The 27,504-nt window shown below is 41.7% G+C and overlaps 1 protein-coding gene across 1 annotated transcript in view; it reads right to left on the reverse strand.

Annotated features, from left to right (window-relative positions):
• Adgre1 (adhesion G protein-coupled receptor E1) overlaps positions 1-27,504 on the reverse strand; it is a 90,289-nt gene that overhangs the window by 11,899 nt on the left and 50,886 nt on the right. Inside the window, exons 16-21 of the mRNA XM_035445847.1 lie at positions 22,292-22,486; positions 20,274-20,509; positions 17,801-17,867; positions 11,218-11,309; positions 8,232-8,400; positions 6,186-6,290 (exon numbers count right to left, since the gene is read on the reverse strand). Of these exons, the coding sequence (XP_035301738.1) occupies positions 6,186-6,290; positions 8,232-8,400; positions 11,218-11,309; positions 17,801-17,867; positions 20,274-20,509; positions 22,292-22,486 (864 nt within the window). The remainder of the gene's footprint in view (positions 1-6,185; positions 6,291-8,231; positions 8,401-11,217; positions 11,310-17,800; positions 17,868-20,273; positions 20,510-22,291; positions 22,487-27,504) is intronic.

A 27,504-nucleotide genomic window follows, 5' to 3' on the forward strand; every position in this document is an offset into this window, starting at 1 on the left:
CTCAAAATCCTTGGCCATCAGAGAAATGCAACTCAAAACAACTCTGAGATACCACCTCACACCTGTCAGAATAGCTAAAGTCAAAAATACCAATGGCAATCTATGCTGGAGAGGATGAGGAGAAAAAGGAACACTCTTCCATTGCTGGTGGGAGTGCGAACTTGTAAGACCACTCTGGAAATCAGTATGGCGGTTCCTCAGAAAAAATGGGAATCAGTCTACCTCAAGATCCAGCCATTCCTCTCTTGGGCATATACCCAAATAGTGCATGTTCATACAACAAGGACATATGTTCAACCATGTTAATAGCAGCATTTTTTGTAATAGCCAGATACTGGAAGCAACGTAGATGCCCCTCAACTGAAGAATGGATTGAGAAAATGTGGTACATTTATAGAATGGAGTACTACTCAGCAGAAAAAGCAATGGAATCTTGAAATTCGCAGGCAAATGGATGGAACTAAAAGAAACCATTCTGAGTGAGGTAACCCAGTCACAAAAAGACAAACATGGTATGTACTCACTCATATATGAATTTTAGACATAGAGCAAAGGATTACCAGCCTATAATCCTCTTCACCAATGAAACTAGGAAACAGGAAGGACTCTAAGGGATAAGTGGTCCCCAGGAATGGAAGTGGAATGAACTCCTGAACTAATTGGGAGCATGATGGTTGGGGAGAGGGTGCTGCCACAATAAGAGCACAAGAAAAGGAGTAGAGGAGAGGAAATGGAGGGGCAGAAATATTGAGTTGGGGGAAAGAATAGAGGAAAGAGAGCAGGATGAGAGATACCATATCAGAGGGAGCCACCATAGGTCCGAGAAGAGATCTGGAACCAGGGAGATCTCCAGAGACCTACAAGGATGACACGATCTGAAAATCCAGGCAATGGTGGAGAGGATAACCTATAAGCCCTTCCCCTAAAATGAGATTGATGACTTCTCTTTATGCCATCCTAGAGCCCTCATCCAATGGCTGATGGAAGCAGAGACAGACATCCACAGATGTACACTGAACTGAAATCGGGAATGTAGTTGAAGAGAGGGAGGAATGAAGACCAAAGGGGTCAGTACTAGGTTGGAGGAACCCACAGGAACAATTGGCCTGAACGAGGGAGAGCACATCGACCCCAGATGCTGTCGGGGAGGCCAGTACAAGACTGATCCAGACCCCTGAACATGGATGTCAATAAGGAGGCCTCTGCACTCCAGGGAGCCTCTGGTAGTGGATTAATATTTTTCCCTGGTGCAAGAAGGGACTTTGAGAGCCCATCCCATGTGAAGGGATACACTCTGGCCCTGGACAAATGGGGGCCCAGGCCCAGCACAGGAAGATTTGGTGGACTTTGCAGAGCCCCCGTTGAGGGCCCTACCCTGCCTTGGGAGTGGTGGGTGGATGGGGAGTAGGCTGAGGTTGGGGGAGGAGGGACATGGGGGAGGTGAGAGAGAGGGTGAAGGGACTTACATGTGAAACAAGCTTGGTCCCTAACTAGAACTAATAAATAAATTTTAAAAAAGATATTAATGACAAATGCTTGTTAATTCCTGTTATATTTGGTTTTGTTGGTGGTGGTGGTAGTGCTTGTGTGTTTCCCTTCTTTAGGGTTTGTTGGTTTGGGGTTATCTGTTCCCTGTGTTTTGGGGGGTATAGCTAACTTCCTTGGGTTGGAGTTTTCCTTCCAGTACTTTCTGTAGGGCTTGATTTGCAGATGGGTATTGTTTAAATCTGGTTTTCTTATAGGATATCTTGTTTTCACTGTCTATTATGATTTAAAGCTTTACTGGGTATAGTAGTCTGGAATGGCTTCTGTGGTCTCTTAGTGTCTGCAGAACATCTGCCCAGGACCTTCCAGTTTTCAGAGTTTCCATTGAGAATTCAGGTGGGATTCTGAGAAGTCTGTCTTTATATGTTACTGGGACTTTTTCTTTTGTAGCTCTTGGTGTTTTTTCTTTATTCTCTATGTTTAGTATTTTGGTTGTTATATGGAGAGGGGATTTTTTTGGGTTCAGTCTATAGTATTCTGTAAGCTTCTTGTACCTCTATAGGCATATCCTTCTTTATGAAGGGAAAGTTTTCTTCTAAGATTTTGTTGAATATATTTTTGTGCCTTTGAGCTGGAATTCTTCTTCCTTTTTTTGAATTCTTCTCCTCCTATCCCTATTATGCTTAGATTTGGTCTTTTCATAGTATCCCAGATTTCCTGAAAGTTTTGTATTAAGAATTTAACATCTTATTTTACTGATCAATCTATTTTCTCTATTATATCTTCAATACCTGAGATTCTCTCTTTTCTCTTTTGCATTCTGTTGGTTATGCTTGCATCTGTAGTTCTTGTTCATTTTCCTAGATTTTTCATTTCCAGAATTCCCTTGGTTTGTGTTTTCTTATTGCCTCTATTTCAGTTGTCAAGTCTTGGACCTGTTTGATTGCTTTTCTTGGCTTTCTTTAAGGGATTTATTGATTTTCTTTCAATTTTTTGTTTGTCTTTTCCTCCATTTCTTTAAGGGAATTTTTCATTTCTTTTTTAAGAGTCTCCATTATCTTCATAAAGTTATTTTTAACGTTATTTATTTCTGTCTCATCTGTGTTGGGGTGTTCAGGCCTTGCTGATGTAGGACCACTCGTTTCTGGTGGTGCCATATTGCTCTTTGTGTTGTTGAATGTGTTCTTACACTGCCGTCTCCCTATCTCTTCCCCTAGTCAGTATAGTTGGGGCCTGGAGCTCTGGTTGTTGTACTTCCTCCAGGTACAATTGGATATATATATATATCACATTTTCCTTATCCATTCATCAGTCAAAGGATATTTAGGTGTGATATTGCTTGCTTGGTATTCCAAGGGTGGTTTTACTGATCATTTCTTTTAAATCAGGAAGATGTAGAGATTCATAACTTGTCCGTCCAAGTTTTGAGTAAAAATACTATTGAATGCTTGACTCTTAGTGATAAAATTATATGAAGTCCCTAACTCAGGGAAAACTATGGAATAGGAGATAGGAAGAATATATGATCTGGAGGATGGGGAGGACAGATGTGTCTTCTGGACATGCATGACCAATGTACTCATGAATTCACTGCAGCTGTGTGGACTACACTTGATCAATGCACAATATCAACATGACCATCCATACCCCGGATGGCAGAAGCATTAACTGAACTCATTGAGTTACAAGACAGATAGAATGTGACTGTAAGAGGGGAACACATTGGGTTTGCCCAGAGGATTTGGAGAATTAGGTTGGATATGATCAATGCATACACCTAGGAAACCATCAAGTGGTAAATCACAGATAGATATATTGTTCAGAAAGATAACAAACTGTTTATTGAGAGCTATTCTGTGTCCAATACATGACAGATGTTAGATGAAAATGCCTGTAGCCCCCCAACAAAGGACATAGGAGGCAGAAAAAGGTAAGACTTGTGCCACTACAGTACAACATGCTATTTTCAAAACGTGTGTGACCTCACAGTTGTACATCACAGAAGAAAAACTTATGTGGGGCAGAAACTCGTGTTTCTCCTTGCTGCGTGAAACCCTTGGAATTTGGCCCCATCCATCCATGCTTTGAGTTTACAAGAAAGTTCCCCACTCATGAGATCTTGAATTTTCATAAGCCAGAGAGTGAATAAAAGTAGGCTCCTGAAAACACTTACAATCCTCAAAAATGTTGCTCCATAGTATATTTAAAAGCAAGAAATGATGCTAACCCTGAAAAACACAAAAGAAAATGACCTCATCATCAATTAAACAGATTGTTCCAAAAATTATCTTTAATGTCTTGTCTGCAGGGGCATCAGTATCACACATACAAAGAGATCAATGCAGAAATGGACTACAAGCATAAACATTGAAATGTTAGTCATGATTGCCCTTCTTCATGACCCCCTGAGTTTAACTACTAACTTGTGTGATCATCTTTGGAGTAGTAGGTTGGTGATTTACTGTTGTGTGAGTAATTCATCAGTGGTACACTACCAAGGAATATGACAGTTGTGATGGTTAAATTTTTGTTTTTTAATTCTTTAATTACTACTCATATTTACATATCCATCTCTCCCATACCCTCACCCTCCCATCCTTCCATGTTCCCCACCAACCCCCCCAAACCACCCCCCAACTCCTCCTCAGGGATAGTGAGACCTCCCACCAGGGACCTTCAAAGTCTGTCAAATCATTTGGGGGAGGGCCTAGGCCCTCCTTGCTGTATCTGGGCTACAATAGTATCCCTCCATAAGGAATGGGTTCCCAAAGTCCATTGTGCTCTAGGGATAAAGACTGGCTCCACTGTTAGAGGTCCCATAGACTGTCTTTGCCTCCTAGCTGGCACCCACATTCAGAGGGCTTGGTTTGATCCAATGCTGCTTCCTCAGCTTTATGACCAGGGTCTCCATGCTATCAGTAGGTCAAGCCCACTGTTTCTGCAGGTCTCTCCATCCCTGTCTTGGCTCCTTTGCTCATCCCTCCTCCCTCTCCACAACTGAATCCCAGTAGTGTGGTTCAGTGCTTAGCTCTGGGTATCTGTTTCTGCTTCCAACAGCAACAAGATGAAGGCTCTCCTTCCTCTCCCGGCCTCCCACTTTGGTCAAGGGTGTTGGTAAATTTTACCTGTCAGCTTGACACAATCTGGAGTCACCTGGAGAGTCTCAATGTAGGATGTTCTGATCAGGTTGGCCTATGGGACTGTTGTGATTACACTGACTGATGTGGGAATAGCCACCCACTATGAGTGGCACCAATCCCTAAAAAAGTGATTCTAACCTGTGTAAGGGTGGACAAAGTGTGCTGATCAATAGCCTTCATGCTTTAACTCATTGCTCTCAGCTTCTGCTTCTGACTGTGGATACAAGTGACCAATTCTCTCAAGATCTGACTGCCATAACTTCCCTGAAGATGAACTATTATCTAAAACTGTGGGATAAAATAAACTCTCCATAGAGTTGCTTTTTTCGGGGTATTCTGTCACAGCCACAGGAAGTGAAACTAAGACGGACCCATATAACCTAATATTTGATATGCATTAGGTGAATTGTGAAGTCATAGCATGATGCAAAATCTACTCAATAAAACAAACATTATATAATGTGTGTGTGTGTAAACATGTATATGTTATTTTCTTTTCTTTATTAGTGCATTGAACAAAATAATGTGTTTCTCTGTGATGTTTCATGTACACATATCATGCACTTGTTTCCCTTTCTTCACCCCTCTCTATTCCCACCAATTCTCTTTCTCCTCCCAAATGGTTATGCTTTTAATTTTGTGTCACTTATTACCTGAATTCCACGGAGTACTGACAACATATGATTATTTTTACTTCTGTGTCTGGATGATTGCACTTAAAACCCTTATCTCCAGTTCTAATCATGTTTCTGAATAATTACTCCATTTTCTTTTTCTCTGTAGCAGAATAAAGCCATACTGTGTGTGCACACCATCTGAGATAGTTAAGACTGAGTGTCAACTTGACATATTCTAGAATCACTTAGGAGACAAGCCTCTGGCAATACCAGTGAGGGGTCATCCAGATTACATTAACTGAGACGGGAAGACCCACTCTACATGTGGAAGTACCATTCGATGGGCTGGGAGAGTAGGCTGTATAAAAAGGTGAAAACTGAGCCAAACACCGGAGTTCATTTCTCTGCTTCCTGACTGGGATGCCATGTGACCAGTTGCCCCATGCTCTTGCTATTATGAGTTCTTTGCTTTAATGGACTTTACCCTTGAACAGTGACAAAATAACTCCCCTTTCTTAAGCTGCTTCTGTCAGGTATTTTGTCCCAACAACAAAAAAAGTAATTAAGATGCCTTCTTTGACTAATACACCTACCTGTCACTTGTCAACTAGGCTGGTCACAGAACTTGAGAATGTAGGTCATCACATTCTTTTGAATCAGTAAGAACGTCTCCCTGGCAGTCTCATTGACCATTGACTAGGATAAAATCCTTAGCGTGTGCATTCTCTTTGCATCACTGTTTATCACCCTATGCAGTTGCACAGCTGGTAAGTGTTAAAGATGAGGTATAAACCTAAGCATCCTGCTCTAATATCCCCATCCTACAATTCTACATGAGCACACTTAGCAGTCATAGCACTGACGTGAGGCATTGTTCAGCATTGCTGAGCAAGTGTGTCCCTTCTAGGCAGCACCAATGGGAAACACATGGTCACTCCCTTACCATCTTGGAATTGGATTGCATAGATGTCAGTAAGATGCCTGATGTCTGGGAATGGGAGCTGGACTCAGTCTTTCTGATGATGACTTCCCTGTATGCACCCCGCACCTGGAGATGGAGACAAACAAAGCAAGAGGTTGGGCCAGTGAGTGAGTTTGCTGTACAACATGAGCTCCTGAGTTTGGATCTCCAGCACCAACATAACAAACACAAGTATGATGCTTAGCCCTAAGCAGGACACATGCATCACTCAACACACCAAAGGTCAGGGAACATCATGGAAAATAAGGTCAGAAAGAATGTAAAAGCTAGAGGAGGGGTCCTGTGAAATGCTGTCTTCTGGACATGTCATTCCACCACACTAATAAATTCTCAGCAGCTGCCAGTGTCTGCACAAGATCAAGCCAGCCAGATTCTAACCTGGAATGGGTAAAATACCTATAGAACCCACCCCTTACTAAGGACTGATTGGCAATTAATCATTTCTAAGACAGAGAAAATTTTCTTCTCTGGAGTTATACTCTAATCGATGTTCCCACACCCATGGAAAACACTAACTGGACTTAGTAGGGTTTTTCAAGTCATGAAACATGAAGCTTGTTGGAGAACATGTTAACAAGAAAATGTGGGAAGCTGGGGGTAAGAATGGGATTGGGTATGAACATATTTCATTGTATACATGTACGAAACTCTCAAACGTGAAGCAAATTTGGGGGGGGGGAGGGGCATCAACATGGTTTCACACACCAGCAATCCCACTTCTGGGTAGACAGAGACAGAAAGGTGCTTGCTGGGCCTGCTGGCTGACCAGTCTACCTCCATAGATGGTCCAGGCTCAGTAACAGGCTGTGTCTCAAAAAAAACTAAAGGGCTAGAGAGAAGACTCGGTGGTTAAGAGTATACCTTGTGCACCTGTGTTTTGATCTTAATACCCATGTCAGGAGCCTCACGAACACCCACAACTCCAATTCTAGTTGATCCAGAGCACTCTTCAGGCCGCTACAGGCACTACATTCATATACATAGGTGAGGTGACAGATCCTCCCAAAAATACCATCTGCCTTTGAAGACACTGAACTTTTCCCAGACCTTGCAACCATGTTAATAATATACCTTGAAATAACCTAAGACTATGTGTTCAGCCCTCTATCCTACCATGTGCTCAGCCTTCGTAAGTCTAACCTGCATTTAAGAGAACAATGTAACCAACCTGACTGTGCCTTGAATTGCCCATGGCATCAGTTTTTTAAATCTAAGCCAAAGGCATAGCTTTAATCTTAAATTATGTACCCCCCAGGTCCCTGACCTAGAATTGTGTGTGTGTGTGTGTGTGTGTGTGTGTGTGTGTGTGTGTGTGTGTGTTGTGTCAATCATTTGCTGAGAGCAGCAAACAGGTTGAAAGCAATCTGAAGCAAAAACCCACATAGATACAGGTCAATAAGATCTGAAATTCTGAGTGCTCTCCTGGGTCAGCTATGGTCATTAAGTAACTTCTCCCCTTGTAAAACTCTGTCAAATATTTCTGTAAATAATTCCTTGTCCCCTTTTCCATGCTGTGTTTTCTGTACTGTTCAATAAGCACAGAGTAATTACCATAGAGGCACAATAGATAGACGATACATATAGGCAATACAGACAGATCCAATACATACCACATGTAGGCCAAACAGACCACAGACTGAAGACAGACAGGAGGCATGAGGAGAGAAATGTAGAATTCACAATTTGGCTTTCTCTTGGTGAAACGGCTCCAAGAGGAGATCACACACAGGTGCATATCAATTTAAATAAAATGCTAGAGGTGAGGGGGACATGGAGGAAGACACCAAATGTCAGTCTCTAGCCTCCACAGAAACAAGAGCAGAGATGTAAACACCTGTGTACAACACACAAAACATACATGCACACAAATACATGCAACACACAAAATACACACAAATACACATGTACACACAACATGGCATTCTAGATAGGGAAGTGGATCTGCTTCAAGCTTATGAAGTGGGTGGTTCTAAGCAGAAAGGCAGGTGCAAGGTGGCAGCCAAATACCTGTCGATTGAGCAGACAGTGAATGAGAAAGATGAAGGCACCCTGCAGGCTGTTGATAATGGTGAACAGGTACGCCATAATGCTCGCCATAGGACCAATCTGGAAAATGCCCAGCACCCAGGAGCAACCCAAGATGAAGATCTGGGCAATGGCCTTGAAGGTCAGCAACCTGGAAGATAATGTTTACAAAATGAATTGTCCTGAGAGCTGGTATGGTTTCCATGAAGACACCTGACACTGTCTGAAGACGACCCCAAGGGGCTCAGCACCATGCTGGGGATACAGACAGTAAAATTTGCTGTCTTGGCATAAATAAATCAAGTTCTATGGGCAATTAAAATGCTGTTGTCCAGAGATACACATGGATTTAAAGGTGTGTGTGTGTGTGTGTGTGTGTTGAATAGATTTTTGGTTTAGCAATGAATGGCTACATGGGTTCATTGTCCAGGCACTTAGATCTCATCATGTGAAAGGTAAATCTGTGGTTATAAAATACTGAGAGTTCCTTCTTCCGTTGAGGCAAAATTCACCATTTGAAGAACAAAACCGGTGACTCAGTGGCTTTGAGTACAATCACACATCATGCAATCACTTCTGTATAGTTCCAAGTCCCTTTTATTATCTTTTTTTCCTTTTTATTATCTTACAAATGGAATGCACACATTACAAGAAAAGAAACACCATACATACAAAGCAGTTATTCTCTTTTCCTCCTCCTTAAGGAAGACAATAATCAAATATTCATCAAAATAATGAATAAAATAAGCATAGATAAATATAGGGTATATAAGATATGGCACCATAATGAGCATACCATAGAATAAAACAGATAAATATAGGATAGTTCATATATGTCATATCTAATTAATGGACATATTATATATTCAGCCTAATAAATGTAGGGTAAAGAAAATGTGGCACGGCCATTCAATGGAATACTACACTACCATGGGAAGGAGTGGGCCAGAAAATGGAATACTACACTGCCATGAAAGAGGTGAGCCAGTCAATGGAATATTACACTGCCATGAGAAGGAGTGAGACAGTCGATGGAATACTACATTGTCATGAAAAGAAGTGAGACAGTCAATGGAATACTACACTGCCATGAGGAGTGAGACAGTCAATGGAATACTACACTGCCATGAGAAGGAGTGAGGCGCTGATAGATGACAAATATGCGTAAATCCTATGAACTTCATAATAAATAAAAATCCAAACAAATGTCATTTGTTGAATGATCAAATTTATTTCGATATCAAGACTAGACTAAGAAAGAGAGAGAAAGAGAACAAATTGTAAAATAACATAATACGGGGAGGAGGAGGAAGAGAAGGAAAGCGGGTGACCACATGCTGTCCTGAGCAATGGTCTGGGCCCAGGGTCAATTAGTGAATCATTGATTCGCTAATTCTCTAACATTTGTGAGACCCTCTCTGTACCTCACACTTTCCACATGACTTGGGATCTCACACTGACTCCCCAGCCAGAGAAAGAGATTTAGGCTAGACCGTGTGGCACACTGAGCAAACCTAGCACCCAAGAATCATGGATTTTAGACCTGTTTGTCCTAAAGAAGTATATAGTCTCCCTCAAACTAGACAAGCATTTTTGAATATTAATCAGGCTTTGCATGGTGTGTGTATGTATTTCTGAGCATGTGTATGTGTGTATGGTATCTGTATGGTGTGACTGTATGAATGCATGTGTGTGTGTGTGTGTGTGTGTGTGTGTGTGTGTGTGTGTGTATGGATGTTTATTTTGTATGCATACATGTGCATGTGTGTGCATGTGAATGCATGTGTCTATGTGCATGTGAGAGTGTGGGTGTGTACATGTGTGTACGTGTGTTTGCGTGTTGTTGATGCTTGTATATGTATACTTGGGTGTGTGAGTGCATGTGCATGTTGTATTGCATGCATGTGTGTGTGTATCCTTGTTTATGTGTATGCATGAGCATGTATGTGCATGTTGTACATGCATATATATATACATATTTTTTACATACTTGGGTGTGTGACTATGCGTGTACATGTTTGCATTATATGCATATATGTATGCATTTATCCATGTGTATCCATGTTTATATGTGTGCATATGTCCAGTGTATGTTCATGCATAATACGTATTTCTGTGGTGGTTTGAAAAAACGGCCCCCAAAGGTAGTGGCAGACAATGTCCATATTTGTGTGTGAATCTGTGAATATATCCATGTTTGCATGTGTGTGCATTGTGCATGTATGTCCATGTTTGCATGTGTGTGCATTGTGCGTGTATATCCATGTTTGCATATGTGTGCATTATGCATGTATGTACATGTTTGCATGTGTGTGCATTGTGCATGTATGTCCATGTTTTTGTGTGCATGTGCAGGTGCTCACTCTGAGTGTATCAACAGTTGAAATCTAAGGAAGGCTTGCTGTTCCCAGCAATTGTGGCAATGCTTTATTAGCTCCCTAAAGCAAACCATATCATTATCCCCTTTCTACAGATAAATAAACAGCTTTGCAAAAGTCATGTAAGCACCGTACTGCCACACAGATCATAAATGGTATTGATGGAATGGGAAGTTTGTCACCTGAACTCTGCTATTCTATGCAAGCCCCATCACTTCCCTGTCATGAGCATATAAAAGATGACAGAGGCTGGCAGGTGGCTCAATGGGTAGTGGCTGAACAAATGACTGCACAAATTCGAGAACCTGAGTTCAAATCCTGAGGACCCACATAAAGCCCAGGGCATAACATGAACATCTGTAACCCCAGTGCCCCTGTGATGAGAAAGGAGGAGACAGGAGCATTAATCCAGATGCTCTGGCATATTGGTGAACAACAAACAACTCTGTCTCAACAAAGGATCCTCCAAACCACACATGTGCCATAGCATGCATGCGCCTGCACATGCACACAACATATACAGAAGGGTGAGTGGTGAGACTCTGTCAGAAGAAGGAAGGGAAAGGAGTGAGGGTAAAAAGAAGCTATACCTGGTGTCCTTGAGTTTCGAGACATCTGAGCTAACACTGCAAAGCTTCTGCTTCAGCACCCACAGTGTCCAGGTGAGAAGGATGGAGTTGATCTGCAAGGTCAAACAGAGGATGGGTAGACCAGATTCACAGACTGACTGTGACCAGTCCATTGCACATGGAACTCTGGTCTCTAGTAATCCACCAGGCTTTGATCCTGGATTTGTTACACCCAAATTACCAGGACATGATCCATCACTGACAGCTTCCCAGCTGATGTCTCTTCTTCCAATTTAGGATGAGCAGCAGAAAGTCATCATCACCCCTGACTGACCACACAGGATATCCCACTTGAAGTTAGTTGACCTGATGCTTCCCCATCGTACATCATCCAAAGCCCACTTCTTATGTGGAGAAACTGGTCCCTGCCTGCTCCTGAGCCCACAGTGTAACAGTTGTACACACCTCTCCTGTTACAACAAAACAATCTTGCAACAAATTGTCCTTTGTTGATCCCGTGATGACTTTTTTTATTCCCACAAACTGTTTCCCATCAGTTAAGATAGAATTGAAACCGAGGTTGATATCATAGGTTATGAAACTGAGCAGATGGTTCATTCTCTTCAAAGGTGTTCCCCCAGCCTTCTCAAAGTGGTTTGGTGGTTGGTATTAACTGTCAACACCTAGGAGGCAAGCCTACAGGGACACTTGTAAGGGACTGTCTAAGAGTAGTCTGTGAGTATACATGTGAGAGCTGTCTTGACTAGTGGGAAGACTCAGGCACTGTGGGTGGCACCATTCCCTAAGCAGAAGCTTGCGGATTATGAGAGTGAAGAAATTTAGTTGAGTACAGTGTGCATAAAGCCATCGCTCATTGCTCTTGACTGTGGCTATAATATGACCAAATACTTTGAGTTCCTGTGGTCTTGATTTCTTACATCGATTGGCTATAACTTGGAACTGTAAGCAAAATAAACACTTTATTCCATTAAGATGCTTTGGTAATGGTATTTGTGGGGAGATCAGAATATAATTATAATCATTTTCTCCTTCCCTTTCCTCCCTGCAAACCCTCCTTGCTCTCTTTCAAATTCATGACCTATTTTTTCATTAATTGTTGTTACATAACATGAACATGTATGTAAACACGCATGTGTATGTGTGTGTGTATGTTCAGTCTGTATAATGTTACTTGTATGTGTGTTTTTAAAGGTGACTATTTGGTATTGGATAATTAATCAATGTGCTCCTTCCTAGAAATAAAATTCCTGCATTTAAGTTTTAGGGAACATTGTGGACGATTGAGGAGAAAGATTCTAGGAGCCAGAGGATCAGAGAGATGGCTGTGAGATTACATCTCTTAATAATGTCAGAAGCCACACCCATAAAGTCTCACCAGCATGACTGCAGAAACATGAGCTAAACAAGAACAGTAGCAATGAACATGGCAAAGTGGATGTAAGAAATACCACGAGGCTTCAAACATACACAAGGAACTACATACAACTGAGGAGCACTAAGACAGTGGGATTCACGTACACCAGGAACTCGGTTTTTCCATGTTGGTAATATTGACATCTGGGGTCAAGTCATATTTGATGTGCGATGCACATTGTTCCACTGGGCCCTGCAGTTCGCTGAGAAGCATCCTGGACACTGTGCACTAGATTCAACTGGTATCCCCCTCCTTTTGTAACAACAGAAAAACATTCCCATATTTTACCATGAGTCCCCTAAAAGGCAAAACTATCCCATGACCAAGACAGACTGGAACGCCTATGGTATAGAGGGATGATTTTTCCTAACTAAATCTTCCAAAAGGAAAAGTGGTTTTGAAGATTTCAGAATGGATGAAATAAACATTTCAGGTTTCTCCATTCTGGCTAACATTCATGGTTCTGGAAGGCTCTGTACCAACCAGGAGAGAACTGTTATCAACAGTCTAACCTCTCTGAACCCTGTGAAAAATTAATACAATGCCAACCTGCCAGGCAAGATGCTCCCACTGGGGCGATAGCAGCATGAATGTTTGGAAGTAACTAACTACTTCCTGATTGTATTTGAATACCATCCCATAGGAAGGATATGTGAAATTTATAAACACTTTAATTTTTTAAAGAGATAAATATAGCAGTATTATTTTATCCCCATCATTTCTCAAACTTACTATGTACTGAGGAGCACTGTCAATGCCAAGCACTGTCCTAACTATCCTAAGCACAAGGTCTGGTTCCCAACACCCTGCATGGCAGTCTTAGAGGAAATAGACTGGCATTACAAGGAAGAAGAAAACCCTTTTTGATACAGCTTGACAAGTAAACATGCAGAAGAACCTAAGGGTGTCTCTAGGGTATGTGACAGGACTGGATGGAGAAGAATTATGATTATGTAGCCATTTTCTCAAACATTAAACAGGCTGTCCTACAGTCAAGACTCAAGAAATAAACAATTCACTCCTTAAACTTATAGAATTTATAATATCCCCTACCTAAGTTATAGGAACAGTAATGACCCTGACAAGGGAGACTCTCCAACCTGCTAAATGCCTGGTGTCATGAAACGAGGACTGAGAACACTTACACTAGTTGACTCCCAACCTGGAATGGGCTCTCTAATGATGCAGCTGCCTTCAAGTCATCTATGTTCAGGTTTACCCCCAGCCATACTCCTACATGCCCCAGTAAGTTCATTGGTCTGACAAGCTGGACTCTGGTAGAGTCACTACTTTGGTGTGTCACAAATGTCCTATCTGAGATAAGTAGACATTTGTCCACATCTCCCAGGAAAGGTCATACCACAACCATCCAATCCTGGGTGAAGAGATTATAGCCATTTTGCTGGCTAGTTTTATGTCAACTGGACACAAGCTAGAGTCATCTGAGAGGAGGGAGCCTAAATTGAGAAAATGCCACTGTAAGATGAGGCTAGGCAAGACCGTATGTCATTTTCTTAGTGATTGATGAGGAGGGCCTCGCCCATTGTGTGTGGGCCCAACCTGGAGCTGGTGACCCTGAGTTCTTTAAGAAAGTAGGCTGAAAATGCCCATAAGCAGCATCCTCCATGGCCTCTTCATCAGCTCCTGCTTCCAGGTTCCTGCTCTGTTTGAGTTTCTATCATCACTGCTTTTAATGATAAAGTTATATATGGAACTGGTAGTGAAATAAACTCTTTCCTCCCTGAGGTGATTTTGGTCAACGTGTTTCATCCAGCAATAGTAACCCTAACTGAGATAGTCAACTTGAGGACAGCAGAGAAACCATAGGCTCAAGAAGGTATGTATCTTCATCAAGTGAATAAATTTAGAGGAAATCCCGAGGGAGGAAGATGATGATAAACAGAAGTATATCCAAGTCAATTTTTGCTTTTAAGAATGTCATTCTGGGGGCTGGAGAGATGGCTCAGAGGTTAAGAGCACCGGCTGCTCTTCCAGAGGTCCTGAGTTCAATTCCCAGCAACCACATGGTGGCTCACAACCATCCGTTATGAGATCTGGTGCCCTCTTCTGGTGTGCAGATATACATGGAAGCAGAATGCTGTATACATAAAATCTTTAAAAAAAAAAAAAAGAATGTCATTCTGAAAACCACTGCCACTACTAACTGCCAAAAGTCAGCCTCCTAGATTCACAACTGATTTTCTAAGATGATAAAATAAAACACAAGATTTATAAATGAACCATATTTATGGAGCCAGAATATGATAGTCATTAAGGGTTTCTAACCTTCTGACTTTGTGATGTAAAGTTGCCACACACAATGTTATTGGGTTGCACTCGTACTATCCTGGGGCATATGCCACCCACGGGCAACAGGTTATATACACCTGGCAGCTGATACAAACCATATTTCTGATTCCATGACATTTTAACAGTCATTCTTAATAATGGGAATGCTATGGCTCCATATAAGGAAAGAAGACTACCATATAACAAGGACCACGATGTTGATGGAATGGTAGTTCAGAACAAAAGTCCTGACAAAGAGAGGAAATCAAGTAAATTTTCTGTCTAAGTTTTGGATCTTACTGAAGAATAGGGATGGGGGGAGAGATCAAGATGATGGACAATAAAAGAGGAAGAGCAATAATAATGGGAGGAGGATGGCAATGAGAATAAACAAGGCCATAGAATGGATCTTTTCTTAGTGCTGTTGTGAAATTTTGATCCATCAATATCAGATTCCAAGTCTCCATACCTAAGATGAAAAGGTCTATGCTGTTCACTATTGGAGCACTCCAAAGACACTCTGACACACCTGTAAACCCGAAATAATTTACAAGACATCAATACATGCCTGGAGGAACATCTCCTCTAGCAATCCAAGAATGTTACATGATTCAAAACTGAGCTCACAACTAGCTGTAGGGTTGGTTCTCCTTTCCCCACCACACATTTTTAACAACTTTGTCAAAAATTAGGTGAGCAAAGCTTGGTTGGTTCATTCTGGATCCTCTATTGATCTGTTGTATGGCAGTATCTGGCTGCCTTTGTCACTGTGGCTCTGCAGTGTAATTTGAATATTTTTGTTTTATGTCCATTGGTATTTTATCTGCATTAATGTCAATGTGAGGGTTCAGAAGCCCTGGAACTGGAGTTACACACAGATGTGAGTTGCCATGTGGGTGCTGGGAATTGAACCTGGGTCCTATGGGAGAGCAGTAAGTGCTCTTAACCACTGGGCTATCTTTTCAGCCCCAATTACAGTATAATTTGAGGTCAGGTATTGTGACAACTCCAATTGTGTTTCTTTTCCTGATAACTTATTTGGTTATTTATGGCCTTTTATAGTTGTATGTAAATTCTTGGGATGTTTTCATAGGTCTGTGAAGTATTTTGATGAAAAAAATCACTGAATATGCAGATTACGTTTTGGTAATAAAACCTAGTCATTTCACTATATTAATTCTGCCAGCCCAGAAGAATGGAGGGTCTTTTGGTGATCAAGAATATACTACAAATGACACAAGGAAACACTTAATTAGGGTTGACATCGGAAACACCACCTGATAAGAAGTAGAGGCTGGACACATGGGCAAGGGTCTAGGCCTGCCCAGGATGATATGACAGACTTTGGGGAACCCCCAGGGAGGGTAAGACCCTCCCTGGGGAGCAGAGGGTGGATGAGGTGGGGTGCTGGTGGGGGGGAAGGGGAGGTAGAGGGTGAAGGGAAAGGTTGTGAAGCAAGCTTGTTTCTAATTTGAATTTAAAAAATTAAAAAAAAAAAGAAGTAGAGGCTGGATGATAGGCAAATATCAATGAGATCTGGTTTGCCACAGTTGGCTTTGACTGCCAGAGTGACTCAGCCTACAGTCACCAGAGGAGAGTCTCAACTGAGGGGTTTCCTGTCAGATTGGCCTGTGGACATGTCTGTGGAGTACTGTCTTGATTATTAACTGATATTGGAGGACCCATACTAGGGTAGGAAGTACCATTCTAACAGTAGATACCCCTCACATGTAAGAAAGCAAGCTAGGGAGTCCATGCCTGGGCCAGCAAACAGCATTGCTTCTCAGGTTTCCGCTTCAAGTTCCTGCTTGCATTCCCACCCTGACTTCCTGATGGACTATGGCCTTGTCTTAGTCAGGATTTCTATTGCTTCAATGAAACACCATGACCAAGGAGCAAGTTGGGGAGGAAAGGGTTTATCTGGCTTATACTTTCATATCACCGTTCATCATAGAAGGAAGTCAGGTCAGGAACTCAAACAGGGAACGAACCCGGAGGCAGGAGCTGATGCAGAGGCCATAGGGTAGGGGTGCTGCTTACCAGCTTTCTCCCAATGTCTTGCTCAGCCTGCTCTTTTATAGAACCCAGGACTATCAGTCGAAGGAAGACTTTACCCACACTGGGCTGGGCCCTCCCTATCAATCACTAATTTAAAAAAATGTTCTACATTTGGATCTTATGGAGACATTTTCTCAATGGAAGCCCCCTCCTTTCAGATAAGTTTATCTTGTGTCAAGTTCTAAAAAAATTAGCCAGTATAGGCCTGTAAATTTAAATAAGCCCTTTTCTCCCCTGACATGCTTTTAGCCATGGTATTTTACTGCACCAACAGTAATGGAGCCAGAACAGTATTCAGCATCTGCAAATGTCACTTGGCTTCTGCTTATTTCTCAAAATTTTTCATCCCACTTTTTTCTAATCATGACCATCACTCCTCACTTCCTTATTTTCTTTTTTTTTCTTTTGTATATGGTGTCTTTCTATGTTGCTATGTAGCCCTAGGTGTTCTAAAACTTAATTTGTTACATAGACCAGGCTGACATCTGACTGAGAGATGTATTCCTGCTTGGACATCCTAAGTGTAGTTAAATTTGTTTTACCTTGTCTTCCAATCAACATCTAGACCTAAAAGACACTGACAGATTTATTCCTCCCTAAAACACAAAGCATGAATAAGAAAGATTGTTATCTCTTCTAGATGTTCCTGCACCTGAGCATGAATGAAAAGTGACAGAGAAATCACACCACCTAGGTGAAATCTCAAGAGCTGAGAATCATAGGAAAGAGTCTTGAGACTGCCAGGCTTTGCAGTGTGATGACACTTTCTAACTTTGGCTTTACTTGGTCACCAAAATGTACTTGAACAAATGTTTTCCTTACCGTGATGATCCCACAGACTGGCCCCAGGAAGCTCCAGATGAACCCAGTCTTTGTATTCAGCCAGCAGCTGTAGAGGAAAACACAGGAGGCATGAGCGTTTGTCCCATCACACTGGCCTGGCAATTGTGCGTTCTGCAAAAACACTGTGGGGGAGGTGCATTTGGAAATGCTGATAATAGGGTGGGTGCAGACCCTATCATCAAATGGGCAAAGATACACCATGGGTAAATACTCCTGAGACCTTTGCCGAGAATGGAGTCCAGGGTGATGATAGGTTCATAACTTTCACAGAACTTTTTTCTTGCTCTTCACTAATACACTGTGTTATTCAAGCCTCAACTCCAAAGTTTCCTCCAGTGAGAACTCATTATTGACCTTTTGTCTAGGGAATATACTAGGGGTCTTAAATATCTCCTTCTCCTCTCTCCCTTGATGTCTCTAAGCTTTAGGTGCACGAGTGTTTTTTAGATGTATCAGTTGGGACTGGGCCCCACACTCTGCATTTTGATTGGTTATGTTTTCTATAGTCGTTTCTGTCTGTTGCAAGTTGATAAGTTTCCTTGATGAGGGGTGAGGACTACATTTATCTGTGCACATAAGAAAAAATATTTAGAATATGGTTAGAAATTATGCTGATTTAGTAAAGTTGTTTATCCTCCAAGATATGAGACTTCACTAGCTCTAGGGACACTGGCTAGGTTTCTAGTACCAGGCATGATTTCCCTCTTCTAAATAGGTCTTAAGTCCAGAACAGGTCTTAGAGAGCTGTTGGTTACTACCAAGGTATGCATACCACTATTTCACCTGTAGGGTTATTCTGCCAGGTTATCATTATTGTGGTTCATAAGCTTCACATGGGGGAAATCCCACAAGGTCTCACTTCTACACAAAGAGCTACTGCCAACCAAGGAATACTGAGAGTGGGAGACATAGTCTCCAGGGAAGAGCACACCAGTTGGTTATCCAATATTAAATGATTAGCACTGAAAACACACATACAAGTAGTATTATACAGACCGAGCAAGTTTTATTTATGCATTTAGGAAAATAGTAAAATTAGTCCAACTAGATATTCTCTTCCTGACAAATTAGATTCAGACAGTTGTAAGTCTTCTATGTAGTGAACAATTTGGTGGCTCTGATACCAACAAAACTAGAGGGACCTACCCCTCTCTGGGGCACAGCGAGAGCTGAGCATTGTCGGAGTATTGTAAAATGTTATTAAACCAGCATTTAATGTTCATAATAAGACCAATTGCAATGTCTCATTTTAATATTTCTTTAAATAAGTAATAATGTTTGGATCCATGGTGAGTTGACTATTTTACAGTTATTATAGCCTTCCTTGGCACCCCAGCTGCCTTAAGAAAAGGACTACCAGCCAACCATTTGCCCTCATGCTAACCCAGCTACCTTGACTACACCACAAGCCACCTCTCCCTGAGGATCTGTAGGCAGCTAACAGTTTCTGGGGGAGAGTGACAGAGATACTTTCTGCAGTGGAGCAGCTTCTGGTCAGTTACCCACACTCCTGTAAATGGTCCCTCACCCATACTCTTACAACTAAGCCACAATTAAAATCATTAGGTCACCCCCCCAAAAAAATGACTTGAAAGTAGAAGTGGACTCATTGAGAAGTTGGAGATCAGGAGGGTCAGTCTGAATCTTACACCTGGGAGCTGGCAAAATTATGGGCAGTTTTCTTAACAGTGTGTGACAGCATTATGTGGAAGACCCTATTATGCACTGACTGGCATTATCTTTAACAGAGAACAGGCATGAATTTTAAAACTGCCCATCAATGAATGGTACAAGTGTTATTTTCAGTCTAAGTTTAAATATTTCAGGTATCAGCATCTTGCTTAGTCCTCAGCCTCAGAGGCAGAAACTACTTCAGACATTTTGAGTAGTGAAGGATATGGAGTAGCTTCTAGGTCACCCAGAAATTGCTGGTGTCATATGTGCTCCATCTCTAGGCAATGGTGGGGTTAAAGAATTGGAGTGTGTGGTCTGGCCACAGTTCACCCATATATACGGATGACTGGTAGTTTCCTCTTTTTCTGCCTTCTCAAATGTCTGTACTCTTTGGACAATCAATACTACAAACAGGACTTCTATAGCAAGCAATTATGGGAATTGTAGTTTGTGGATGCCCTCTCTAGTATGGAGGGCCAGGCAAACACTGGAGATGGGATGAGTATTCAGGGATGCTATTAGATTGTTCAGAGTGCCCTGGATAACATTCAAGATTATTTTTTCAGAGTTCCTGCCTCCTGGTTACTGCCTTGAGTTTCTGCCCTGACTTCTCTGCCATGATAGACTGTGCCCCTTCAAAGTATATTTAAAATAAAACATCCATCCCTTAATTTTATTTTTATTTTAGGTGTTTTGTCATGGTAACAATCAAGGTGGATGGTACTGTCTTCACAAAGCCTATAAGCAAGATCTTCATAAAGAAGAATATGACACTCACAGATTATGTGTCCCGTAGCCTTGTGGCTGTATACTGGCAGAGATCACAACCACCAGGACTGGGAGCCCATAGCCAAAGGCACAGAGGTGAAGCATCTTGATGTTTCGAGAGCTGAAATAATTCACCACCTTCAGGTTTCTCACCGTCAGGAAGAGCATCACCGCCTCCACCAGCATCCAAAAGAAGCAGGCAAGGAAAAGATAGTGTAGGAATCCCGCGATGATGGCACAAGCGGTCTACAGAGGAGAAGTCTGCATGTCAGAATCCCACAAAACAGGCAGAAGTAAGGGATGGCCTCAACAGGAGTTCCTTAAACAATTCAGCCTCTTTTCCTCTGAGCATAGTGTAGTCACCCCTCCACCATAGTGAAGTAGTGAGTGTATCTGGGCCAGGTAGCCATGACAACTAACAGAGGAAAACCTATGGTAATGGTGACAGAGCTAATCAAAGGGATGGAGAGGAAGGCCACCTGGGACTCCAGGTGCTGTTTCCTCCAGGTTTTCCTCAGCTAAAAGCAGCCCTAGGAGAATTTAAGGTTCATAAGCAATAGAATATTAAGGGAAGAGGGACTCTATAATGCAGCTTCCACGAGGACATCAACTATGATGGCGTGGAACTCCGTAGTTTGGGGGTTGCCCAGACTCCTGTAAGTGATCCCTCACCTGTGCTCTGTAAGCAAATTCATCACACACATTTGTTCACCAACCGGACTTGTGTGGAATCATTTCTTTAGTCTGCCATCCATCAGTAAAGTATTTCTGCAATCCATGCACCATGGGTGATGCATGGATTTCCCCCAATCCTCAGCACCCTTGTACAAGCCAGGCACAGAAATGCACACCTGTAGTACCCCAGTAGGGAGCAGAGACAGGGTCTGACTGGGGATCACTACCAGCCATCCTAGCCTACTTGGTGGGTTCCAGACCAATGGAATATTCTGTCTTTAAAACACAAGGTCAGACCATTGAGATGGCTCAATTGGTCAATGAACTTGCTCCCAAATTTGGTAGCATGGAAGTAGAGAATTAACTCCTACAAGTTGTCCTATGTATTCCGTGACATGTGCACACATGCACATGTGTGCACACATTCAAACACACACACACACACACACACACACACACAGAGAGAGAGAGAGAGAGAGAGAGAGAGAGAGAGAGAGAGAGATACCTGTTTCTAAAGTGCTTGCTACACCAGTTGTGAGGACTGAACCAGAGCTTGGATCTCCAGAGCCCATATAAGTGCTAAACGGGCTTTGTGGCTCACCTGCTCTCCAGCCCTGGAAGGAAGCCAATTAGTGAGACCATTCATATTGTCCAGCTCTGCATTGGTTGAGAGATTTCACCTCAATCAGAAATGTGGAAGAGTGATTGGGGATGAGTCTTTACATCATGTCTCCACATGCACACACCCCGAACACTTGTGTTCACACAAATGAAAACATGCATACAAACACATTGTATACACATACCACACACAAGAAAAACAAAGAAAAGTGGGGGTGACCAAAATAATTCACAATTCAAGGAGCTGATTGTGTTATGACACCAGTCACAAGAGGTCAGCCCAGTGAGAAGCTGACTATGTGGGTTATTTTCTTGGCAATCATCCAGATAAGCCTGACCTGTAGGCAAGAGTGTGGGGCATTGAGATAGGAGGGCCCAGCTCACTGTGGGCAACACCATCCCTGAGATGGTGGTCCTGGGTTATATAAGAAAGCAGATGGGATAAGTCAGGAGGAACAAGCCAGCAAGCAGCATTCCCCCCACCAGCTTCTACTTCAATTCCTGCCTTCCCTTCCCTCAACAGTGAACTGTGACATCAAAGTATAGGCTGGAATAAACCCTTTCTTCACACTGATTTTGGTCATTGTGTTTATCACAGCAACAGAAAGAAAACTAGGACACTAGGAGAGGACACCAGGAAAAGGCCCTAGGGGAGGAGCTAGATGTTGATAAGGAGAGGAACATGGGAAAGATGGCACAGCTAGTTTGGGTCACAGCCCAGGGGTCACTAACCTGGTTGTCCGTCTTGTCTACACCCACAAGGAAGAGAAACTTGGCCAAGAAGAGGCACACACAAAGGTGCAGGTGCATGTAGGTGTTCTGGTTATGAACAGCACGACACAGCAGGAAGGTGGCTATGGCCAAGGCGAGGCACACCAGGGAGATGACTGTACCCACATGGCTGATGATGTACAAGGAGAATTCCATCTGTCAGGAAGGAGAACCATTGTTGGCCTCACAGTAGAACTGAAATCCATCCTCGGCCCCAGAAAGAAAGGAGAGAGCACCTTACCCACACCCAAGCTGAAAGGAGAGTTTCTGGGCTTCTGCCTCCTGGATTCGGACTGATATGAATGTAATCCAGGACAGTCTGAACAATCCAATAGCATCCCTGAGTACTCAGCCTCTAGCTGCCACCCAAACACCATAGGTCCCAAACTCCACAGGTGCTTGGGCTCCAAATGGGATTGGCAGCCCAAGACTAGGTGGCTCTGCCCTCAGACAGCTCTGTTCCCTCACTTCCTGCCATGTGCTTCTTCCTCACGGCCCCCTGTATCTTCTTTCAGACAGGTGGCTCCCTCTCCCTATGGTTGTGTGAAAGAAGCTCTTGAAACAGTTCAAAACATGAAAGCTGAATTAGACACAATAAAGAAAACACAGAATGAATTGATGCTGGAAATGGAAAGACTGGATAAACGATCAGGAACTAAAAACATGAGTATAACTAATAGAATCCAAGAGTCAGAAGAGAGAATCTCGGCTATTGAAGACTCGCTAGAGGATATACATTCATCAACCAAAGAGAACCTCAAGTCCAACAAATCGCTAACACAAAATATCCAGGAAATATGGGACACCGTGAAAAGACCAAACCTAAGAATAATAGGTGTAGAAGAAGGTGAAGAAACACTGCTCAAAGGTACAGAAAACATATTCAACAAAATCATAGAAGAAAACTTCCCCAACCTACAGAAAGATATGCCTATGAAAGTACAAGAAGCTTATAGGACACCAAACAGACTGGACCACAAAAAGAAGTCCCCCCGACACATAATATTCAAAACTCCAAATCTACAGAATAAAGAGAAAATATTAAGAGCTGCAAAGGAAAAAGGCCAAGTAACATATAAAGGTAAACCAATTAGAATCACACCTGACTTCTCAATGGAAACTCTGAAAGCCAGAAGGTCTTGGATAGATACCCTACAAGCACTAAGGGAGCATGGATGTCAACCCAGACTACTGTACCAAGCAAAAATTTCAATCATTATAGATAGAGAAAACAAGATATTCCATGACAAAAATAGATTTAAACAATACATATCCACAAATCCAGCACTACAGAAGGTTCTGGAAGGAAAACTCCAACCCAAGGAACATAACTACATGCACAAAAACACAGGCAATAGATAATCTAATTTTGCCAAACACAAAAAGAAGCAAGAGGGCAAAATCCACACACAATGACACCACCAACAATAAATCCAAAACAAACAAGAACCAAAGAACAATGGACATTAATATCCCCAAATGTCAATGGTCTTAACTTACCCATAAAAAGATATAGGCTAACAAAATGGATACGAAGACAGAATCCATCCTTCTGCTGTTTACAAGAAATACACCTCAATTTCAAAGACAGGTGATACCTCAGAGTAAAAGGATGGGAAAAGATTTTCCAATCAAATGGCCTCAAGAAACAAGCCGGTGTAGCAATCCTAATATCTAACAAATTAGACTTTAAACTGAAATCAATCAAAAGAGATGAAGAAGGGCATTTCATACTCATCACAGGAAAAGTCCATCAAGATGAAATCTCAGTCCTGAACATCTATGCTCCAAATATGAAAGCACCCACATTTGTGAAAGAAACATTACTAAAGCTCAAACCACACATAAAACCACACACACTTATAGTAGGAGACTTCAACACCCCCCTTACACCATTGGACAGAACCACTAGACAGAAACTTAACAAAGAAACAAAGGATCTGAAAGAAGTTATGACCCAACTGGGTTTAACAGATATCTATAGAACATTCCATCCAAACACAAAAGAATATACCTTCTTCTCAGCGCCACATGGAACCTTCTCAAAAATTGACCACATAGTTGGCAGCAAAGAAAACCTCCACAGTTACAAAAGTATTGAAATAACCCCCTGTATCTTATCAGACGACCATGCATTAAAGCTAGAATTCAACAGCAATATGAATTGCAGAAAACCTACATTTGCGTGGAAAATGAATAACTTCCAATTGCACCATTCCTGGGTTGAGGAAGAAATAAAAAATGAAATTAAAGACTTCCTAAAATTTAATGAGAATGTGGACAAAACATACCCGAATTTATGGGACACCCTGAAAGCAGTGCTAAGAGGGAATTTCATAGCACTAAGTGCTCACATGCAGAAACTGGAGGAAAGTCACATTAGAGAATTGACAGAACAACTGAAAGCTTTAGAGCAAAAAGAAGCAAACTCACCAAGGAGGAGTAGACACCAGGAAATAATCAACCTGAGAGCCGAAATCAACAAAGTAGAAACTAGGAAAACAGTATAAAGAATCAATGAAACAAAGAGTTGGTTCTTTGAGAAGATCAGCAAGATAGACAAACCTCTAGCCAAACTAACCAAAAGGCAGAGAGAGAGCATGCTAATTAACAAAATCAGAAACGAAAAGGGGGATATAACAACAGACACTGAGGAAATCCAGAGAATCTTTAGGTCATACTTTGAAAACCTGTACTCCACAAAATTGGAAAATCTAAAGGAAATGGACAGCTTTCTGGATAAATATCACTTACCAAAATTAAATCAAGATCAGATAAACAGTTTAAATCGACCTATAACCCCTAATGAGATAGAAGCAGTCATCAAAAGCCTCCCAACCAAAAAAAGCCCAGGGCCAGATGGCTTCACTGCAGAATTCTACCAGAAATTCAAACAAGAGCTGATACCAGTACTCCTCAAACTGTTCCGCACAATAGAAGCAGATGGGATATTGCCAAACTCTTTCTATGAGGCTACAATCACTTTGATACCCAAGCCACACAAAGATAAGACTAAGAAAGAGAACTACAGACCGATATCCCTCATGAACATCGATGCTAAAATACTCAATAAAATATTGGCTAATCGAATCCAAGAACATATCAGAAAAATCATCCACCACGATCAAGTAGGCTTCATCCCAGGGATGAAAGGATGGTTCAACATACGAAAAACCATCAATGTAATCCACCATATAAACAAACTGAAAAAGAAAAACCCATGATCATCTCACTAGAAGCTGAAAAAGCCTTTGACAAAATCCAACATCCCTTCATGACAAAGATCTTGGAGAGAACAAGAATAACAGGAACATATCTAAACATGATAAATGCAATATACACCAAACCAATAGCCAACATCAAACTAAATGGAGAGAAACTCAAAGTGTTTCCTCTAAAGTCAGGAACAAGACAAGGCTGTCCACTCTCTCCATATCTCTTCAATATTGTACTTGAAGTTCTGGCTATAGCAATAAGACAAGAAAAGAGGATCAAAGGGATACAAATTGGAAAGGATGAAGTCAAACTTTCACTATTTGCAGACGACATGATAGTCTACATTAGTGACCCGAAAAACTCTACCAGGGAACTCCTACGGCTGATAAACACCTTCAGTAAGGTAGCAGGATACAAAATTAACTCAAAAAAAACAGTAGCCCTAATATATACAGATGATAAATCCAATGAGAAAGAAATCAGGGAAACATCACCTTTCACAATATCCACAAGCAACATAAGATATCTTGGGGTAACACCAACCAAAAAAGTGAAAGACCTATACAATAAGAACTTTGAGACTTTAAAGAAAGAAATTAAAGAAGATACCAGGAAATGGAAAGATCTCCCATGCTCTTCGATAGGGAGAATTAACATAGTAAAAATGGCAATCCTGCCAAAAGCAATCTACAGATTCAATGCAATCCCCGTCAAAATACCAACACAGTTTTTCATAGACATTGAAAGAACAATACTCAACTTTATGTAGAAAAATAAAAAACCCAGGATAGACAAAACAACTCTTTACAATAAAAGATCTTCTGGAGGCATCACCATCCCTGACTTCAAGCTCTACTATAGAGCCATAGTTCTGAAAACAGCTTGGTATTGGCACAAGAATAGACCAATGGAATCAAACTGAAGACCCAGATATTAACCCTCGCACCTACGAACACCTTATTTTTGACAAAGGTGCTAAATCCATACAATGGAAAAAAGATAGCATCTTCAACAAATGGTGCTGGCACAATTGGATTCGGACATGCAGATGATTGCAGATAGATCCATACCTGTCACCATGCACGAAACTTAAGTGCAAATGGATCAAAGGTCTCTCCATATATCTAGCCACACTGAATCTTCTAGAAGAGAAAGTGGGAATAACCCTTGAACAAATTGTCACAGGAGAACGATTCCTGAACATCACGCCAGAAGCACAGACACTGAGGTCTGCAATCAATAAATAGGACCTCCTGAAACTGAGAAGCTTCTGTAAGGCAAAGGACACAGTCAGTAAGACAAAACGACCACCCACAGAATGGGAAAAGATCTTCACCAGCCCCACATCTGACAGAGGACTGATTTCCAAAATATACAAGGAGCTCAAGAAGCTAGCCACCAAAACACCAAACAATGAAATTAAAAAGTGGGGTGCAGAACTAAACAGAGATTTTTCAACAGAGGAATCTGAAATGGCTGAAAGACACTTAAGTGCTCAAAATCCTTGGCCATCAGAGAAATGCAACTCAAAACAACTCTGAGATACCACCTCACACCTGTCAGAATGGCTAAAATCAAAAATACCAATGACAATCTATGCTGGAGAGGATGTGGAGAAGAAGGAACACTCCTTCATTGCTGGTGGGAGTATGGACTTGTAAGACCACTTTGGAAATCAGTATGGCGGTTGCTCAGAAAAATTGGAATCAATCTACCTCAAGATCCAGCCATTCCTCTCTTGGGCATATACCCAAATTGTGCATGTTTATACAACAAGGACATATGTTCAACCACGTTCATACAGCATTGTTTGTAATAGCCAGAACCTGGAAGCAACCTAGATGCCCCTCAACTGAAGAATGGAAAGAGAAAATGTGGTACATTTATACAATGGAGTACTACTCAGCAGAAAAATGCAATGGAATCTTGAAATTCACAGGCAAATGGATGGAACTAGA

The sequence above is a fragment of the Cricetulus griseus genome, chromosome 5 (assembly GCF_003668045.3).
Source record: "Cricetulus griseus strain 17A/GY chromosome 5, alternate assembly CriGri-PICRH-1.0, whole genome shotgun sequence".
In the NCBI taxonomy this organism is placed as follows: domain Eukaryota; kingdom Metazoa; phylum Chordata; class Mammalia; order Rodentia; family Cricetidae; genus Cricetulus; species Cricetulus griseus.